General features: G+C 48.2%; 1 protein-coding gene across 1 annotated transcript in view; it reads right to left on the reverse strand.

Annotated features, from left to right (window-relative positions):
* Nucleotides 1-103: 103 nt before the first annotated feature.
* Nucleotides 104-20816, reverse strand: part of LOC310823050 (regulating synaptic membrane exocytosis protein 1-like) — a gene marked incomplete at its 5' end in the record, with an annotated part of 48684 nt that continues 27971 nt past the window's right edge. Inside the window, 18 exons of the mRNA XM_083695729.1 lie at nt 104-2403; nt 2495-2634; nt 2868-2969; nt 3188-3300; nt 3519-3705; nt 4510-4730; nt 4954-5114; nt 5482-5594; nt 5775-5884; nt 8671-8736; nt 10045-10122; nt 14889-14978; nt 16001-16078; nt 16927-16989; nt 17992-18096; nt 18699-18864; nt 20191-20344; nt 20730-20816. The exon at nt 20730-20816 is cut by the window's right edge and continues 85 nt beyond it. Coding sequence (XP_083551855.1) covers nt 2188-2403; nt 2495-2634; nt 2868-2969; nt 3188-3300; nt 3519-3705; nt 4510-4730; nt 4954-5114; nt 5482-5594; nt 5775-5884; nt 8671-8736; nt 10045-10122; nt 14889-14978; nt 16001-16078; nt 16927-16989; nt 17992-18096; nt 18699-18864; nt 20191-20344; nt 20730-20816 — 2250 coding nt within the window. The 3' untranslated portion in view covers nt 104-2187. The remainder of the gene's footprint in view (nt 2404-2494; nt 2635-2867; nt 2970-3187; nt 3301-3518; nt 3706-4509; nt 4731-4953; nt 5115-5481; nt 5595-5774; nt 5885-8670; nt 8737-10044; nt 10123-14888; nt 14979-16000; nt 16079-16926; nt 16990-17991; nt 18097-18698; nt 18865-20190; nt 20345-20729) is intronic.

A 20816-nucleotide genomic window follows, 5' to 3' on the forward strand; every position in this document is an offset into this window, starting at 1 on the left:
TTCAGGCAATTGGCAGCAGCACATTTTCTTCCACACAGTCTTTTATTTGTAAATAATAAAAATGAACTCTTGAATATAAAACATACACATCAGTAGAGCCACATCTGTTATACAAACAAGAACTGTTGCAGTGAATACTTCTTCTTCCTATTGTGTTTGGGAGTGAGAAGCCATGGACTGTAAACAATCAGTATTCTTGGAGTAATACTGACAAAGGAAACGGCAGTCGGCCACACCGCGTGGAAATAAAACAGAAATGTTGGTAAACGGGAATTCATGGGCTTCTGAGGTTCAGTCCAATCCATGAGAAGGGTGAGGGGGGGCTTTGGGTTAAAGAGACAAGATAAGGTGATTGAATTTGCCATGTTGGGTCGTTTGGCTGCTATAGGAAGAAACTGAAAGGCCTGTTGCCCCCTCCTCCCCATGACTAAGTACCGCTCAGCGGCTTGCAGAGACCATGGGGGGGGGGGGGGGGGGGGGGGGGCTCTGGGACATTGATCCCCTTTAACTAGACCAGGAATGTTTGTGTCTTTGTAACTTTTGTCACACTGCTTAACCCTCATATGTACAATGTGTGCGTGTCAGTGACGGGTGTATAGTCAGATACACTCATTCTATATTAATATATTTATAGCTTTATAATTTCTGTCGATTCATAGTTATATTTGATAATACATCTGTTATACACACATTCTCTAGCTCTGTCTCTAGCCCTGCTGTCATACACTACAGTTTAACACCTAGATCCTCAGATACTCTGGAGGGGCTCGAGATTGCTCAGTACTACAGTACAGCACTGTCCTCCAAAGGGTTGTAAAGACAAAAAAAAAGAGAAGGGCTTTTTAAGACGTCCTAATATGGATATTTAAACCCAGAGAGGGGGGGCATGGCCTGGGCGGAGCTTATCCCCCCGGTGTCCGCCCCCTTGGAAGGCGGGATGGCTTGGCTTTTCTGTTTGTATTCATATTCAGTACGAGCAAACTGTACAAGTACATGCAACATACAAGCTGGCCTAAAGTATGTGGAACTAACACACATTTAGTCTAGTCTCTTTTTTATTATTAATTTGTCTGTCTTTGTTTTACAAAATAAAACTGTTCATGCAGCTCGGGCCGGGGTCCCGAGTCATGCTGCTCCCACCACGCTCGCGGAGGGCTGGGGTAGAGGCGGCGTGATCACTGGTCTGTAGATCATTGTCACTCGAAACCAGACATACACATACATACGCACACGCACGCACGCACGCGCACACACACATGCACGCACGCACGCACGCACGCACGCACACACGCACACACGGTACCATTTGGAACTCCAGAAATACTGTATAGAAAATAAAAGTGGACTATAATTTGGCCTGTTATTTTTCCTCTTTCAAAAAAGCATAACCCTTATGTTGTCCGAAACGGGAATCAGGGCTTTGTGCTTGCTTTGATGTTAAAACAAGGCTCAGAATGTCCAGGGACATGTGCCGGCTCCCTCCTCTTACAGGTAGTGAAACCATGCCCATTGTTGCCCTCGCAGGTATCCATGGAGATGCCATAGTGGTGCCATGACGACAACTGGAGAAACATCAATGCTGAAACGCATTTTAATGGACAGCTCGAGAAGGGTGTCATCATTTGTTTCACCTTATCACCCAAACACACATACTGTACGTACTGTACGTACTCTCTATGGCCTAGCAATAAGCTCTTTACAGATTGGTTCGAAGACCCATGTGTTGACATCCATTCTGTCACCTGAAAGTGTAGGCTTCTCAATTCCCCTTTATCTTGGAAGTGCAGTTCCTGACACACTCAACTCAATGGGAGACGTGAGAGAGGAGAAGGGGAAACAGGGAGGAGAGGAGGAATGAGATGGGACTTGGAGTTGGACTTGAAGGCCCAAGGAGCCAAAAGAAATGTTAGAGGAGAGAGGGAGGGTAAAGGGAGGGATTGGAAATGATTGTCAGACTCCAGCTAAGCTCTGATTGGCTAGTTCTGTCTCTCTCTCTCTCTCTATCTCTTTCGCTCGCTCGCTCACTCTCTCGCTCTCTCGCTCTCTCTGTCTGCTTTGATTGGTTGCCTCTGTTGCCCTAGGTCGTTGTTTGCCCTAGGTATGCCATGCACTCTGGTCAGTTGTGGGCCATTAGTTGTGGGCCATTGGTTGTGGTCCGTTTTGGGGTATGTGGTTGCGTTGCGGTCACTAGGATCGAACGCCCGGTGGTCCTGAGCTGTCCAAGGAAGTCTGGGATGCCCGCCGCGTGAGCGGAGTTAATGTTGGGTCCACCAATGAGGATGGGGGAAACAGTTTGTACCAGCCAATCACTGTGCTGGAGAGGTCCAGCTCCTCCAATAGGATCTGTGCAACTCCCATGAAGCATTTATGGTCTAGTCGCCCATAGTCGCCCCAGACTATTACCTGTAGAGTGGGATGGAGATACAGTATGTAAGGGAAAGAGGGTAAATACACACCACATACGGACACACAGACACACAGACAACACTTTTACCTGGAGCACCTTCCCCTGTGGGCTCTCCTCAAACAGCAGGGCCTGCTGGTAGAGTGGCTCCAGGGTTTTACGTGCAATCTTGGTTTTCTTTTTGGCTTTACAGGTTCCGTTATCCAGCAGGTATACCTTGACATAGGGGGCTGTAGGGAGAGAGCAGGGGAGTGAGAGAGGGAGAGGCAGAGGAGGGGAGACAGAGAGGAAGATAGAGAGCAAAAGGGAGCACAGAAAGAGAGAAAGACAGAGGAAAGACAGAAAACAAGAGAGAAAGAGGGTGAAAAAGTAGTTAGCCAGAGCTTGCGAGTCAAAAATCCATTTGATTTGATCCATATCGTGCAACCACATTATGTCCTGTACATATGTGCATGTGGGGTACCTGGGAGGGATTTGGACCCTGGTTTAGGGGTAAGGCCACGTGCCCTGATCACCTCCACCTCCAGCTGACCTTTCTTGTCCATCATTCCAATCTGAACGTCTCCTGTAAAACACACAAACAGAAACAAGACACAACTCCATAATCGTTGGACTGACAAAATATCTGCTGAATAAAATCATTTAACTTTGACATTAACTTCGATTCACTCTCCATCTCATATAGTTCAGTTACCTACCTTATCATTGTCTCTAATCATGTACAGCAAAGGTGATATGGTTATACGGCATCATGTTTGGTTATCAGTATCGCATGTCACTCACCCATGGCGGGTGTTGCCAATGTTTGCCGGCCCACCAACTGGGCGGGGCCAAGACCATCCAGGAAGTCACTAAACTGACTGTCAGCTCCCAGCCTCATCCCTGAGAAGATCAAACTAGAATACAGAGAAATGTGGAAGACAGTCAGGTAGGGTTGGACTTGCAAAGACTTCTACAATAATCACACTACTGACACTTTTACTACGGATGCAATGACAGAGGCAGTTGAGAACTAATGACAGAAAGGCAGTTAGGTGTATGTTTCTGCCAATGAGTGCAATGGGTGTGTCAGGCATGCATTTATGTGTATGCATGCATGTGTCTGTGTACTGACTTCCCCTCAGAGCTGTAGCTGTTCATGCTGCCATCGGTGGAGTCTCGGCTGGCCTGACGGTTCATGGCACTGCGTGGGTACTCCACAGCCATGCCCGTCTCCTGGCTCCTCTGGACCGTACTGCTGCCAGCCTTGCCCGCTTTGCCCGCCTTGCCCACCTTGCCAGCCTTCTTACTCGCTGCCGCCTCTGCACAAACACACAGAAAACACACAATAACATTTATTTTTATTTATTTTTTAAAAACAGGTTGACAGATTTGTGGAGGGAAAGGATCCTTGTAGACCAGTCTATCTCAGTCTGTCTGTCTGCATTGCATGTCTGTGTGTTTGGATGTCTTTCTGCCTGTCTGTCTGTCTGCATTACCTGTCTGGATGTCTTTCTGTCTGTCTGCGTTACCTGTCTGGATGTCTTTCTGTCTGTCTGCGTTACCTGTCTGGATGTCTTTCTGTCTGTCTGCGTTACCTGTCTGGCTGTCTTTCTGTCTGTCTGAGTTACCTGTCTGGCTGTCTTTCTGTCTGTCTGCGTTACCTGTCTGGCTGTATTTCTGTCTGTCTGAGTTACCTGTCTGGCTGTCTTTCTGTCTGTCTGAGTTACCTGTCTGGCTGTCTTTCTGTCTGTCTGTGTTACCTGTCTTTCTGTCTGTCTGTCTGTCTGCGTTACCTGTCTGGCTGTCTTTCTGTCTGTCTGAGTTACCTGTCTGGCTGTCTTTCTGTCTGTCTGCGTTACCTGTCTTTCTGTCTGTCTGTTTGTCTGCGTTACCTGTCTGGCTGTCTTTCTGTCTGTCTGAGTTACCTGTCTGGCTGTCTTTCTGTCTGTCTGAGTTACCTGTCTTTCTGTCTTTCTGTCTGTCTGCGTTACCTGTCTTTCTGTCTGTCTGTCTGTCTGCGTTACCTGTCTGGCTGTCTTTCTGTCTGTCTGAGTTACCTGTCTGGCTGTCTTTCTGTCTGTCTGCGTTACCTGTCTTTCTGTCTGTCTGTTTGTCTGCGTTACCTGTCTGGCTAAGCTGCGAGGTGCTCCTGCTGCGTCGGGAGGGCAGCCCAACGATGGCCACCACCCGTTGGCTGAGGCTGGAGCGGCGCTTCTTGCCCCCTCCCCCCAGGGTGCCCAGCGCCGTGTCTGATTGGCTGCCGTCCGTGTGATCCATGCCGTAGATCTCCCCACTCACGCTGGTACTCTTTATCATACTCCGGCCCGTCACACGCATAGCTCGGCTACACAGACGCACAAACGCACATGCACACACATACACACTGCTCAGTGCCAGTGCCTTACCAGAGAGGGCAATCATGCAGTGTGTCTGTATGTGAGGCTGCATGTGTCTGCATAGTATTTTGTACATACATGTAGCTCTGCAACTGTGTATGTGTATTTGACTGTGTGTGTGTGTGTGTGTGTGTGTGTGTGTGTGTGTGTGTGTGTGTGTGTGTGTGTTACCTGAAGCGGTTCCGGGGTCTCTCTGACTGTATAGACATGTAGCTGGTGCTACTGATGCGAGAGGCACTGCTGGTGCGAGAGATGGCTGACTGGTCGCTGACATCACTGTCTGAGGACTTGTGGGATACGTTCTCAAAGCTCCGCCTCTGGTCCTTATACAGCTAGAGGAGAAAGGGGGAGGGAGGGAGGGAGGGAGAGAGAGAGAGAAATGCATATAACTACTATGTATGTCTAATATGATAGCAAAATGAAACCACTGTCTTCCCAAAGCGTTACCGCTCAATAATGACACTTCTTGTAATTCCTAGCCACCAAATTTGCTTTCTTTTCAAATACTTTAGGTGTACTTGATTTAGTTTGCCCAGCAACTACACACACATTTTTGAACAATATGAAATAAGAAATAATGCACAACCTTACCGTAAGACTTGGCAAATGACTAATAGCTCTCTCTCTCTGTTCAGGTCTGACTGTATGTGTCCATTCTAGCACGGCCATCATGTCAACAGGACCGATGACGTGACTGACCTCTCGTTTGCTCTTGATCGCCCTATCCAGGTCCTGGCTGGAGGTGGAGGGAGCCGAGCCTCTGTAGTGCACCTTCATCGGTAGCTGACGAACACGCTCTTCTGCTGCGAGGGCTAAAACACACACACACACACACACACACACACACACACACACACACACACACACACACACACACACACACACACACACACACACACACACACACACACACACACAGATGAAGAAAAAAAAACACTCAACAGTATATCAACACTAGTACAGTATATGCATGCATGCTTTACTGTGCACACCTTGCTCTACAGTGCTGCTCTTTGCAGGGACCTGTGGGAGCTGCCTTCCCCTGCGGGCTGATGAGGAGGTCACTGAGGAGGAGAGAGACGCACCACCATGGAGGTGACCCCTGAGACAAAGACAGAGAGAGAGAGAGGGACAGACAGACAGAAGAGAGAGAGAGAAACAGAGAAAAGGGACTGTGAGAAAGAGATCAGAGAGAGATGTAGCACAGGATGAATCCCTGAATTGAAATCCTTCAACGACCAATATCTGGTTTCAACACCATGACAGTACCATAAGCATTCAACATACTGTACCATAAGCATTCAACATACTCAGTGCATTTATTTGATTAGATACACAGTTCTATAGCGATGACATATTAGCTATGGTGCTAACATATTTAGCTGCTCAGGTAGGGCATATTTGAAAATGCATTTTTGTTTTTGACAATATTTGGGGGGGGGGGGTATGTTAGCATATTTGTATCAGGGAGAGATATGCCATTCATGTGCTAGTGACATATTTTTGCCATCCCTACTTGATGTCACGTTCTTCTTTGGCACTTTCCGGGATGACTTCACAATTATTATGTGCTGATGACATATTTTGTTACATTAATGGCAAAATATAAAACTGAGATGTGATGTTGTATTGGAACTCAACTTACAACACAGCAGCAAAAACATTTTTTGGGGCATTATGAGTGTGGCCATGACCGAACATTCACACTGCAACCTATGTCGTAGACATTTTCAGTATTCAAGATTAGAACGCTTTTTAGTATGGAAATGTGCCGAAATTGAGTATTTAAAAAATACCAGGATGTCATATTAGATTTGCATTTCCATGTAGTATGAATTCACTGCACACTATTCAGGAGGTACTTACAGATTTTAGTCCCACAATTCAATGGAGCAGGTAATAACGGTAGGCTGTAGAGAAATTGAACCAATTACCGTGAACAACATGGTTGAGCTGCGATGATTTGTCAGTATGAATGAGATATAGTATGTTGAAAGTTGTCGCTTACTGCATACATTTTTACTAAACAGTATGGCCTATATGGTATGTAGTATGGTTAGTATATACTTCGTACTTTAGTAATCATTCGGTAGTATGAACGATCGGTCAAGGCCCATGCCTGCTCTTTTTCTTCTTTAGTTTTCTTGACGGGTACATTTACAAAGACCCTCCCCCTCAGTCCTCCAACAAGTGTCATGGCAACACTTTTCACCATTTAAAGGAAATATAATTTACAGAAATAAATCAATAATAAATTAATAATTTACGTCTCTATTGACAGCCTAGGGACAACATCCCCCTTCACAGTGGGATTGTGAGAGGTAATGACAAAAGAGCTGCTAATATTTAGCTATGTGGCATCAAGAGGCTAGAGTGGGACATATACAAAGAGTTACACACATGTAAAAACAGGCATAAAAGCTTCAGGAAGTTTTAAGTAAACACACACACGCACGCACGCACGCACGCACGCACGCACGCACGCACGCACGCACGCACGCACGCACGCACGCGACAAAACCGAAGCATAGCATCAGGGAGCTAAGACTTAGGGAGTGAGAATCACAGAGGAGGGACGCGACAGCTCTCTCTCGGCTTGCTCCTCCAGAACCCGGGGGTCAGAGAGGAGGGGGGGTGAGCACCTGTGTGGATGGGGTGAGCCTGGGGCCGACCCCCCAGGGGTCCCCTTACCAAGCGGGCGCAGAGGGGGGGCCCGTCCTCTCGAGCCCCTCAGGATGGAAGTGGGTTTTATTCTGGGGACACACCGCGACCACACCGGGCACCACCACCCAGAGCAAGGAATGCAGAGAAGTGTAGAGACAGGAAAGAAGAGGAGAGTGGAAAGGAGCAGAAAGAAACAAAAAGGAAAGAATAGGATAGAAATGAAACGAAAAAGAAAGACAAGACAAAAGAAGAAAAGAAAAGCTAAAACATTGCCAAACGTGTTAAAGCCGGCACCAATCGTGTGAGGGAGACGGGGAGAGTCAAAGAAACCCAAAACACAAACAAAAAAGTCCACTTACGTCTGCTTGATAAAATATTACTGAGTCTTAGTCTGACTCAAAGGGCCATGGGGAGGTTGTGTGGTGGTTGTGTGGAGGTTGTGTGGTGATTGTGTGGAGGTGTGGTGGTTGTGTGGTGGTTGTGTGGAGGTTGTGTGGTGATTGTGTGGAGGTGTGGTGGTTGTGTGGTGGTTGTGTGGAGGTGGTGTGGTGATTGTGTGGAGGTGTGGTGGTTGTGTGGAGGTGTGGTGGTTGTGTGGAGGTTGTGTGGTGATTGTGTGGAGGTGTGGTGGTTGTGTGGAGGTTGTGTGGTGATTGTGTGGAGGTGTGGTGGTTGTGTGGAGGTTGTGTGGTGATTGTGTGGAGGTGTGGTGGTTGTGTGGAGGTTGTGTGGTGATTGTGTGGAGGTGTGGTGGTTGTGTGGAGGTTGTGTGGTGGTTGTGTGGTGGTTGTGTGGAGGTGTGGTGGTGGTGTGGAGGTGTGGTGGTTGTGTGGAGGTGTGGTGGTTGTGTGGTGGTTGTGTGGAGGTTGTGTGGTGATTGTGTGGAGGTTGTGAAATGGAGACGCTGTGGAGGACTTGGCGAGGTGAGGAGGAACCAGGGGTGAATCAGAAACCCCAGTAAATAGACAGTCTGTGAGGGTGGGCTGAATCTCACGCATTGATGTCAATGGGAGATTTGCGCGAAAAGTCTTAATCTGGAGTTGAAGTCGATTCCATTTACAGTAGATAATATTAAACTAGGAGATTAATTGAACCGTGGCTCAATTCACCTCTGAATTGATGGGCTTGAAAAGGAATGGACCATATATTAGAATCTATAGTGGATTCAGTTCATGATTTTGTGTCAACAAAAGCATGTGTGTTATGGTTGGTCCCCTTCCTTACCTGTCGTTGTCAGAGAGCTTCGTGCCCAGAATCTGACAGGAGGGTATGTCCAGGGTCCGCGGATGCCTGGGAGATGAGAGATGAATGGAAAAAAAGAGAAAAGGATGGAGGGATGAGCATATGGGAGAGGGGTAAACAGATTGGGTGAGTGAGAGAAGTGACTCATTGGATATGTCGTCATGAACTGAACACAGACCAATGGAATGATGGTATGAGGGAACATCACACACTCATGCACCAAACAATCAAATGTGTGTGTGTGTGTGTGTGTGTGTGTGTGTGTGTGTGTGTGTGTGTGTGTGTGTGTGTGTACCTCTTTGCACTGAGGTGGTTTACTGTCTCCTGAGTAGGAACCAGAGGCTCCAGCTTCCATCTGCTCCATTCACGCCACAGACAAGAGGGTGATGATAAGACATGATAAGATATGCACACAGTGGAACACACAGACTCAGACGCACACACACACACACACACACACACACACACACAAACACTCACACGCACACGCACAGGCATACAAACACAAACACAAACACACACTAATTTGGCGATGCAAGAAGGTAGACAAACAAAAGCTTCACAGATCATTTTATAAAGGCTAAAACCTGCAAGCTAATTGATACATAGCACAGGGATTTTGAGCATGAGGCAGAGGCCGCAGGGATTCCAGAATACAAACTTCACAATGCAGGATTTTAGAACACAAACTACATACAGCATACTACAACACACAGTACAGTAACCATATTAAACATGAACTACATACTGTAGAATGTAGTTTCTAGATACAAACTAGAAACAAACGAGAACACAAACTATATGCTGAGTACTAGCTGACAGGTTCTTGAACACAAACTATATGCTGCAAGATTCCAGAACAAATTACACAAATGACACACCGCAGGATTCTAGAACACAAACTACAAGCCACAGTGAGGAACAAGCTGTTCTCAGGAACAAACTAAAGCCAAAAAAAGACACAAAGGCAATGGACCAACACGCTAATAAACCAGCCTGCCACCCTCTGGCCATACACAGCAGTATACATAACAACCAGACCAACTGGAGACAAGTGAGATGAGCTGTCCTTTTGTCAGACCAGCAAATCAAAAGTCTCCAGCGATCAACATGATACATTCACGTTCATAGCATATACTTTACCGACCTTGAGGTAACACTACAAACCCGATCTCAAAAAGGTCAGGCAGTGTTCAAGGGGAGCCATAGCAATAACGGATAGAGGTAGGGAACCAAATAGGTTCAGCGGTTAGGTTAGCAGTTAGCTATTGGGGTTTAGTATTGGCATGGGGGTTAGAGCTGGGGTTAGCTGCAGCAGGGTGTTGGGGGGTCGAAGCGGTAGGGGTAGGGGGGTACCTGTCATCTTCGGGGGAGGCATGTTGGATTAGAATCCTCGGACTGGCAGGGCGTCTGCGGGGTAGAGACTGGGAGCACCTAAGACCCGCAATGCCCCGGTGGACAGACAGAGAAACACATGCATCATGGTTCACCTGTACTTAAATGGGGCTTATATTCTGCATCATTGTATTGTGTGTAGTACTCTTCCTTGTTGGTGTGGTGCAAGGTAGTTTTCCAGGTAGGATTTGCCAGTAGACAACACAATTCTCCAAATCCATGTTAACCATTGAGGAGTGGAAATACAGACTGACCAAAGACCACATGATAAAAGTTTATTCCACAAAAGAATGTGATCTTTCAGACACTGCTCCACTACTAATCAAAAGCCATACAAACCATTACCAAAGACTACAGTTGCTGCAACTAAAGCAGTTATGACACCAACAGATTGACATTTTCACCAATACACACACTATTGCATTTAGGACACCATGCAACAAATGCCACCACTCCACCATTACAATAACATCAGGTAATTTCTGTGCCGAGGTGAACATCTTTGACGAACTAGGCGTGGCTAATATAAAACCATAAGAGGGGATATTTGAACATAAAGTGATAAACAGTTCCATAGCTAACGGTAACCCAGAAAGAGAGAGTTGAGGGAGGGGGAGTAGCTTTGATAACCACCAGACACCAAAGAGAAGAAAAGCATAGCCGGAAAACTATCAGTAGCTCTTCCCCTGGTGCCTAACTCAACTGGTCTTTGCAGATCTCAAGGGATTGGATAGGTGTTAGCGATATTAGGCCAATAGGGTCTGGCTGCAGAGACAATATCGCAGAGGAGCCACTGACCCCGTCTGAGAGTAAGGTGGAGATATCACCATATTTGTTGCACCTTGCCGGTTTCTTAGGATCTGCAAACAACGGAGGGTTAGGGGCAAGGGGGCAGGGCTAGCCTTAGTTGTTAGAGTTGTTAGAGGCAGAGAGGAAAATAGGTAGGGTAAAGGAGGTACGGTAAAAAGAGGATGTCAGTGAGTTAATGATGGTGAGAGAACATAGCAAGTATCTGGTCATCTTAATGTAGGGTAGAGGGGAGAGGAGGTAGTGTGTAGGGTAGAGGGGAGAGGAGGTAGTGTAGAGGGGAGAGGAGGTAGTGTGTAGGGTAGAGGGTACAGGAGGTAGTGTGTAGGGTAGAGGGGAGAGGAGGTAGTGTGTAGGGTAGAGGGGAGAGGAGGTAGTGTGTAGGGTAGAGGGTACAGGAGGTAGTGTGTAGGGTAGAGGGGAGAGGAGGTAGTGTGTAGGGTAGAGGGGAGAGGAGGTAGTGTGTAGGGTAGAGGGGAGAGGAGGTAGTGTGTAGGGTAGAGGGTACAGGAGGTAGTGTGTAGGGTAGAAGGGAGAGGAGGTAGTGTAGAGGGTAGAGGGGAGAGGAGGTAGTGTAGAGGGTAGAGGGGAGAGGAGGTAGTGTGTAGGGTAGAGGGGAGAGGAGGTAGTGTGTAGGGTAGAGGGGAGAGAAGGTAGTATGTAGGGTTGAGGGGAGAGGAGGTAGTGTAGAGGGTAGAGGGGAGAGGAGGTAGTGTAGAGGGTAGAGGGGAGAGGAGGTAGTGTGTAGGGTAGAGGGTACAGGAGGTAGTGTGTAGGGTAGAGGGGAGAGGAGGTAGTATGTAGGGTTGAGGGGAGAGGAGGTAGTGTAGAGGGTAGAGGGGAGAGGAGGTAGTGTGTAGGGTAGAGGGGAGAGGAGGTAGTGTAGAGGGTAGAGGGGAGAGGAGGTAGTGTGTAGGGTAGAGGGGAGAGGAGGTAGTGTGTAGGGTAGAGGGGAGAGGAGGTAGTGTGTAGGGTAGAGGGGAGAGGAGGTAGTGTAGAGGGTAGAGGGTACAGGAGGTAGTGTGTAGGGTAGAGGGGAGAGGAGGTAGTGTGTAGGGTAGAGGGGAGAGGAGGTAGTGTAGAGGGGAGAGGAGGTAGTGTGTAGGGTAGAGGGTACAGGAGGTAGTGTGTAGGGTAGAGGGGAGAGGAGGTAGTGTAGAGGGTAGAGGGGAGAGGAGGTAGTGTGTAGGGTAGAGGGGAGAGGAGGTAGTATGTAGGGTAGAGGGGAGAGGAGGTAGTGTAGAGGGGAGAGGGGAGAGGAGGTAGTGTAGAGGGTAGAGGGGAGAGGAGGTAGTGTAGAGGGTAGAGGGGAGAGGAGGTAGTATGTAGGGTAGAGGGGAGAGGAGGTAGTGTAGAGGGGAGAGGAGGTAGTGTGTAGGGTAGAGGGGAGAGGAGGTAGTGTAGAGGGTAGAGGGGAGAGGAGGTAGTGTAGAGGGTAGAGGGGAGAGGAGGTAGTATGTAGGGTAGAGGGGAGAGGAGGTAGTGTAGAGGGTAGAGGGGAGAGGAGGTAGTATGTAGGGTAGAGGGGAGAGGAGGTAGTGTGTAGGGTAGAGGGGAGAGGAGGTAGTGTAGAGGGTAGAGGGGAGAGGAGGTAGTATGTAGGGTAGAGGGGAGAGGAGGTAGTGTGTAGGGTAGAGGGGAGAGGAGGTAGTGTGTAGGGTAGAGGGGAGAGGAGGTAGTGTAGAGGGTAGAGGGGAGAGGAGGTAGTATGTAGGGTAGAGGGGAGAGGAGGTAGTGTGTAGGGTAGAGGGGAGAGGAGGTAGTGTAGAGGGTAGAGGGGAGAGGAGGTAGTGTAGAGGGTAGAGGGGAGAGGAGGTAGTGTAGAGGGTAGAGGGTACAGGAGGTAGTGTGTAGGGTAGAGGGGAGAGGAGGTAGTATGTAGGGGAGAGGAGGTAGTGTAGAGGGTAGAGGGTACAGGAGGTAGTGTGTAGGGTAGAGGGTACATGAGGTAGTGTGTAGGGTAGAGGGGAGAGGAGGTAGTGTGTAGGGTAGAGGGGAGAGGAGGTAGTGTAGAGGGTAGAGGGGAGAGGAGGTAGTGTAGAGGGTAGAGGGGAGAGGAGGTAGTGTAGAGGGTAGAGGGTACAGGAGGTAGTGTGTAGGGTAGAGGGGAGAGGAGGTAGTATGTAGGGGAGAGGAGGTAGTGTAGAGGGTAGAGGGGAGAGGAGGTAGTGTGTAGGGTAGAGGGTACAGGAGGTAGTGTGTAGGGTAGAGGGTACATGAGGTAGTGTGTAGGGTAGAGGGGAGAGGAGGTAGTGTGTAGGGTAGAGGGGAGAGGAGGTAGTGTAGAGGGTAGAGGGGAGAGGAGGTAGTATGTAGGGTAGAGGGGAGAGGAGGTAGTGTGTAGGGTAGAGGGGAGAGGAGGTAGTGTAGAGGGTAGAGGGGAGAGGAGGTAGTGTAGAGGGTAGAGGGGAGAGGAGGTAGTGTAGAGGGTAGAGGGTACAGGAGGTAGTGTGTAGGGTAGAGGGGAGAGGAGGTAGTATGTAGGGGAGAGGAGGTAGTGTAGAGGGTAGAGGGGAGAGGAGGTAGTGTGTAGGGTAGAGGGTACAGGAGGTAGTGTGTAGGGTAGAAGGGAGAGGAGGTAGTGTAGAGGGTAGAGGGGAGAGGAGGTAGTATGTAGGGTAGAGGGGAGAGGAGGTAGTATGTAGGGTAGAGGGGAGAGGAGGTAGTGTGTAGGGTAGAGGGGAGAGGAGGTAGTATGTAGGGTAGAGGGTAGAGGGGAGAGGAGGTAGTGTAGAGGGTAGAGGGGAGAGGAGGTAGTGTGTAGGGTAGAGGGGAGAGGAGGTAGTATGTAGGGTAGAGGGGAGAGGAGGTAGTGTCGAGGGTAGAGGGGAGAGGAGGTAGTGTGTAGGGTAGAGGGGAGAGGAGGTAGTGTAGAGGGTAGAGGGTACAGGAGGTAGTGTGTAGGGTAGAGGGTACAGGAGGTAGTGTGTAGGGTAGAGGGGAGAGGAGGTAGTGTAGAGGGGAGAGGGGAGAGGAGGTAGTGTGTAGGGTAGAGGGGAGAGGAGGTAGTGTAGAGGGTAGAGGGGAGAGGAGGTAGTGTAGAGGGTAGAGGGGAGAGGAGGTAGTGTGTAGGGTAGAGGGGAGAGGAGGTAGTGTCGAGGGTAGAGGGGAGAGGAGGTAGTGTAGAGGGTAGAGGGTACAGGAGGTAGTGTAGAGGGTAGAGGGGAGAGGAGGTAGTGTAGAGGGTAGAGGGGAGAGGAGGTAGTGTGTAGGGTAGAGGGGAGAGGAGGTAGTATGTAGGGTAGAGGGGACAGGAGGTAGTGTGTAGGGTAGAGGGGAGAGGAGGTAGTGTAGAGGGTAGAGGGGAGAGGAGGTAGTGTAGAGGGTAGAGGGGAGAGGAGGTAGTGTGTAGGGTAGAGGGGAGAGGAGGTAGTATGTAGGGTAGAGGGGACAGGAGGTAGTGTGTAGGGTAGAGGGGAGAGGAGGTAGTGTAGAGGGTAGAGGGGAGAGGAGGTAGTGTGTAGGGTAGAGGGGACAGGAGGTAGTGTAGAGGGTAGAGGGGACAGGAGGTAGTGTAGAGGGTAGCGGGGAGAGGAGGTAGTGTAGAGGGTAGAGGGGAGAGGAGGTAGTGTGTAGGGTAGAGGGGAGAGGAGGTAGTGTAGAGGGTAGAGGGGAGAGGAGGTAGTGTAGAGGGTAGAGGGGAGATGAGGTAGTGTGTAGGGTAGAGGGGAGAGGAGGTAGTGTGTAGGGTAGAGGGGAGAGGAGGTAGTATGTAGGGTAGAGGGGAGAGGAGGTAGTGTGTAGGGTAGAGGGGAGAGGAGGTAGTGTAGAGGGTAGAGGGGAGAGGAGGTAGTGTAGAGGGTAGAGGGGAGATGAGGTAGTGTGTAGGGTAGAGGGGAGAGGAGGTAGTGTGTAGGGTAGAGGGGAGAGGAGGTAGTGTGTAGGGTAGAGGGGAGAGGAGGTAGTATGTAGGGTAGAGGGGAGAGGAGGTAGTGTGTAGGGTAGAGGGGAGAGGAGGTAATGTGTAGGGTAGAGGGGAGAGGTCAGTGGGCTGGTACCTTGCGGTCTCTGGTGAGGGGACATGATTATCTGGAGTCAGACAGTTGGTGCTAGCGCTCCTAACCCTGTCCAGAGAAGGCTGCAGATCACTAGCCCCACAACATGCCATCCAATGCAGGAGGAGTACAGGAGGAGAGACAGAAACACACAAGAGAAGAATGGACAAACAGAAAAAAAGTCATGTTAGATAACCAAATCATAAAGGACATGCTAGTCTGAACTTAACCGTGAGTGACTGATTGGTTGGTTGGTTGGTTGGAGTCGTGATGACACGGTACAAGTTGTGGGGTAGTCAGGTTGCTTGATGGTCAGGTTGTCATGGACACCGTGTGTGTGTGCGTGTGTGTGTGTGTGTGTGTGTGTGTGTGTGTGTGTGTGTGTGTGTGTGTGTGTGTGTGTGTGTGTGTGTGTGTGTGTGTGTGTGTGTGCCTATTCCAGGACTAGAGACCTGTAATGTATGCCACGGTACTGGTATTGGGATCCCACATATTCAATGGAGAACTGGGTATGGAATTCGAAGAGAGAGGGTGGGGGGGTAGGTTTTAGGGATGTCTCTGAGGCTGTTTGAGTGTGAATGTGTGTATGAGTGTGTGAATGTTTGTATGTGTGTCTTACCTAATGGTGATCTCGTCTGTGAACCTGAGTACTCGGCGTGTGTGGGAGCGGCGAGTTGCCGTGACAAAGCTTGAGCGCACTGTTGAGCTTGTCTTTAGACATGCAGGCAGCGTAGAACTTCACTCGTCACAACAACAACAACAACAAATTATAAAAATGATAGCATGCAGAACAATAAACAACTTCACATCACACAGAGGCCAAGAGTAAAAGAATGTACATAATGTATATGTGGTAGCACTATGGACAATACTCACTTGGACAGCACACATCCAATGGTTTTTGATGAACAATTTGGGGGGCTTTCACAATGCTTTGTTTTGTAAATATTTCTAGATTGAGTGACAATGGACAGGGGGACAGTGTGTTGTTATGTGAGTGTGTGTGTATGTATGTGTTTGTGTGTGGTGTGTGTATGTATGTGTTTGTGTGTGATGTGTGTATGGGGTCAAAGTTAGGAGGTTAGTTCTCAACCTCTCCCTCTACTTTCACTTACCTGTAAATGTTCCTGTGGATGCCGTTGACTAAGAGGGGCATCTTAGGGGGGAGTGTGCTACTGTGTCTGGACGATCTCCTGAGATGAGGGGTGTATGTGCGCATGCAGGAGACGGAGATAAACATGTTTGAGGGTGATGAGTTAAAAGAAGAGACATTTCCAAACTACCTCTACCTCTAAAAGGCAAAAAGAGCAGCGCATGCTAGGCATGGAAGCATGTATGCCAGCTCTTACTTACCTCTTTGTGTGTGTGTGTGTGTGTGTGTGTGTGTGTGTGTGTGTGTGTGTGTGTGTGTGTGTGTACGTGCGTGCTCTCCTGGAAAGGGCTCACACTCTAAAGCTTATAGCATGATTATCATGCAGTGCCATCTTGTGTTAGGGGTACATTACTACACACTTAAGGGGACCAACAATGTACAGTCTCAGGCAGTGTCAACAGAGGTTTTACATGGTGTCATCATGTTGTGGAAAGTCCCAATGTTGACATGTGTGGTGTGCTGTGACACTGTCACAGGGATAGGATGGATAGAATGGAGGAACACTATTCATGAGTGTCTTTCTCTCTCTCATTCTATCTATCTCTCTCTTTATTTATTTTGTTCTCTTTCTTTCTCTCTCTCTCTCTCTCTCTCTTTCACACACACACACACACCACTCACACACACACACACACACACACCACTCACACACACACACACCACTCACACACACACACACACACACACACACACACACACACAGACAAATTAAAAGAGAAGGAATAACTTTGTCATGAGGGTGAAGATTGAAAAAGAGGGGTTATGAAGATGATGATGATGCTAAATGAAAATAATTGTAATAATAATTATTATAATTAAGTTATTATTATTATAATTATAATAATAAAAAAGATTATAATTATTATAATAATAATTACATGGATTTACCTTTTATTCTGCAGGCACTCTGCACTTTTGCCGCGCATTGATTGGTGGATCATGAAGACCTCACTGTGGTTACCATGGGGATGGGTGAAACATGAGGAAATCAACCACGGAAGCAAAACCGGAGCACAGGGAAAGAACATGAATAGAGAACTGAGCCAGCGGACAACGCAGGGACAGTTCATGTACACACATGACACCAAGAGCTGCTATGACGCCTTATAACTTCCTATAACACCCTATCCTGGAAAGTCACAAACAACAATGACTGAGATCAAACTATATGCCCCATGTCCGAAACCAAAGCATAGTCCTAACCAAACAGTGTGCCAAATGATAAAAAAGGAAGAAAGTGAGAGAGAAAGGAAGAACGAAAAGATCAAATACTCATTGGAGCGTTGAGAAGAGGACAGTTAAGGAGATATTCATAGAAACATTGTGTGTCGATGTGCACACAAACACACACAAACTCCAGCATACTCTGCTAGCTGCTGCACCAGGAGTGTGACTTTTTGGGACAGGTGTGACACACACACACACACACACACACTTTTACCAGGGGATCAATCTTGCAGAGATTTTGAAGCCAGTTATACCATGTCATACCAAGCTTTGGGACAGGTGACACACACAAACACACACACACACACACACACACACACACACACACACACACACACAGACACACAGACACACAGACACACAGACACACACTTTTACCAGTGGAGCAATTTTGCCGGCTATGCCATGTGGCTGTGGGGGGAACTTCACGGCACTGCAATGGCTGGTGCCAAAAAACATGTTTCCCCATTAAAACCCATGTTCAACTTTGTATTCCATCTGGCCAAATAAGTGAACTGTGCAGGTCAGAAAAACACAGAAATGCACCTGTGCCTGTGTTGGTGCCAAGGCTCGTGCCACCAATCAGATGTCGCTATGAACGCTATGGCAGCACCCATTAACAGCATTTCCTGGATTTACCGTGACAATTGCATCTCTCGTTGGAATCCATTGGGCGGTCAGTAGTTCACTTCATCCAGTTATTTATATATTCTCAATGACTTTTACCTGTCATCTATGTACTCCTCCTCCTGGGGGTGTCCTCGAGTAGAGTCGTAGTAGCGGGTTGGCGATCGAGACCGCCGGTCATGATGGATCTCATCATCCAAACTCCTAAGAGGGAAGAGAGAGAGAGAGAAAGAGAGGGGGGGGGGGGAAGGAATTGGGGGTGGGGGGTGAGGGAGATGGATGTGAAGAGACATGGACGGAGAGAGAAAGAGAGAGAGGTTGACGGAAACAAAGCACCAGAGACGGGAGGGAGGGGGTGGGGGTGGGGGTGGGGGTGGGGGTGGGGGTGGGGGCGCACAGAGAGAGCAAGGTGTTCAGCCGGGGTTACAGTCTACAGTGAGTGCTGGCTATGTTGGCAGTGGCAGTAATAGCAATATTGGCAGCACTGCTTGTTCTGTATAAGGAGGAGCGTAAAAAATGTGTGTCCATCAAAGCTTTCTCTCCTCACGTCTCTTTCTCTCTCCTTGTGTCTCTCCCCTTCTCCTCTGTCGGCCTCATCTCTCACCTCTAGTACTGTATGTCTCTCTCACTCTGCCCCCCTACTCTCTTTCAGTTCTGGGCTGGCACATTGGGGGGATCTTAAGTGGGCCTTACACCTCACCCCTCCCTCCTCAATGTAATCTCACCCTCAACTTCATTGCTCTCTCCCATCTCTCTCCCATCTCTCGCCTGTCCTTCTTCCCCCTCCCCACCTCCTCTACTCTCACCTCTGGGCTGGTACATTGGAGGGTCGTGAGCGGGTGCGTCCCTGTTCCTCTCTGTGGGGGGAGACGGAGCGCGAGCGATGGTGGGGTGTCCTCTGCTGCTCTGGCACCTCCAGAGTGGTGGCATGGTCCCTCTGCTTCTCCCTCTCCCGTGAACGCCCCTCAGAAGCTACACAGGCACACACACACACATCCATACAACCATACAAACAATGAGAGAGGCAATGTTAGCATACACACACAAATACAACACAGACAGGCACAAAGCCTTCTGCTCTAAAAGCTCACATACTAAAAACTACTCATGCAGGATGAATTGAGGAATACCCACTGTTTGTTTACCAAAATAACAAACACATCACCTTCCTGTGAGTTTTGACCATAGTATCAAATTGTCATCACCTGGTACTGTAGGTGATTGGTGTACTCAAATAAGCATGTGTGAACAATGGGGTTCAATCCCGGGTCTCCTACCTGGGTGCCACAAGACCGTCTCAGACAGCAATTAACTAAAGGCATGATCTTAGGGAGCTAACCTAAGGCTTCAGGTCTCAGGCATGTGTGGTTCCAAGACATATGCCACATATGAATCTATTCACTGCAATCATTCTGGGGTAAAAAATAAATACTAGTGGTTGGTGGGCTTGAATAGTTAAATGGAACCGTGTGTATTTTAGGTGCAATACCTCTTTAGGTCTTCAAGAGACACATTATGAAAAACAAAACAAAACAAAAAAAACAACCTTTTATTGAAAATAATTATGCTTTTTGAATGTCAGTTTCCATGACGCAGGAACATTTTATCGAAGCTCACAGTGGGGTTGTTTATTTTGAAAAACAAGAGCACAGTATTCCATTAATCTATTAATCTATTTCTCTTCTACCATGCATGAGAAAAGGAAAATAATCAAAGTTATTTGCGGTTGGAAAGTGGATGTGAAAGTGGACACACACACACGTAAGCCCAGTGTTTGGACATTTACAGAACAATGTCAGGTCATTGAATGTAGTTGGAAGGGCTCTCTTAGTGAGAGAGCAGCATTGCCATTATGCCCCCACCCACCTTGAGGCCCTACTGCAGTACCCTCATCATACTCAGCCTCTGTAACACGCTGAGAACCTGCTCGACAGTACACACACACACACACACACACACACACACACACACACACAAGCACATACACACAGGTACAAACAGAAAGGCAGGGGTAAGCAGACAACATTTATACAGACATACTGTAACTGCACATACATACACATAATGCACATAATACAATACTTACTCACAAATACACACACAGCTGGGTAAACAGACCACATACAACACAACTTTATATGAGCCGCTTCAAAGACAGATATACAGGATATAGTAGACTGATGTCATAAAGACCGCTTTTGCTACCAATTATAATGTAATGTCAAAGGCTCTTTAAAGGTATAGTATACAATCTCTGGTAATGTCCTCTCTACTGTTCCATCTCTATGTGCCACTTACGCTGCAGCTTCTTGCTGGGCGTGTCGGCGTGGGTGTGTCTGCGTGGCATGTAGGGGGATGGGTGGGGCAGGGGGATGGAGGAGATGTCATGGGTCTGCATCTTGTACCAGTGAGGCTGGTCATCCAACAGGGCCGTCTCCAGCTCTATGAGGATCTGCATTAGAAACAACAGAGTCAGCAATACATGAAAACACAACACGTTAAACCAAAGGCAATGTTGTTTGTACTGTATGCTTGTGTGTGTTTGTGTATAATGACTGTATGTTCTATAACTGTCCCATGAAAATGCTAATTTTGTCCCACACTCGGATCTGTGTCTGTATGTGTGTGTGTGCCTTTGTGTGGGCGTGTGCATGCATGTGAAATATCTCACAATGTGCGAGCGAATGTGTGTCCAATGTGCATATACTGTGCGTGTGCTGGCATTTGTCTGTGTGTCTATATGTGTGTGTGTGTGTGTGTGTGTGTGTGTGTGTGTGTGTGTGTGTGTGTGTGTGTGTGTGAGTGTGTGTGCATGCTTGTGTGCGTGTGTTGTGTACCTCTCCCATGAACAGGCTATCCTCGTCGGGTAGACGAGGCTGGTCCCACAAGGTCATCTCCAGCATGTGATTGCGGAAGTCACGGCG

The sequence above is a fragment of the Argentina silus genome, assembly GCF_951799395.1.
Source record: "Argentina silus genome assembly, chromosome: X".
Taxonomy (NCBI): Eukaryota; Metazoa; Chordata; class Actinopteri; order Argentiniformes; family Argentinidae; genus Argentina; species Argentina silus.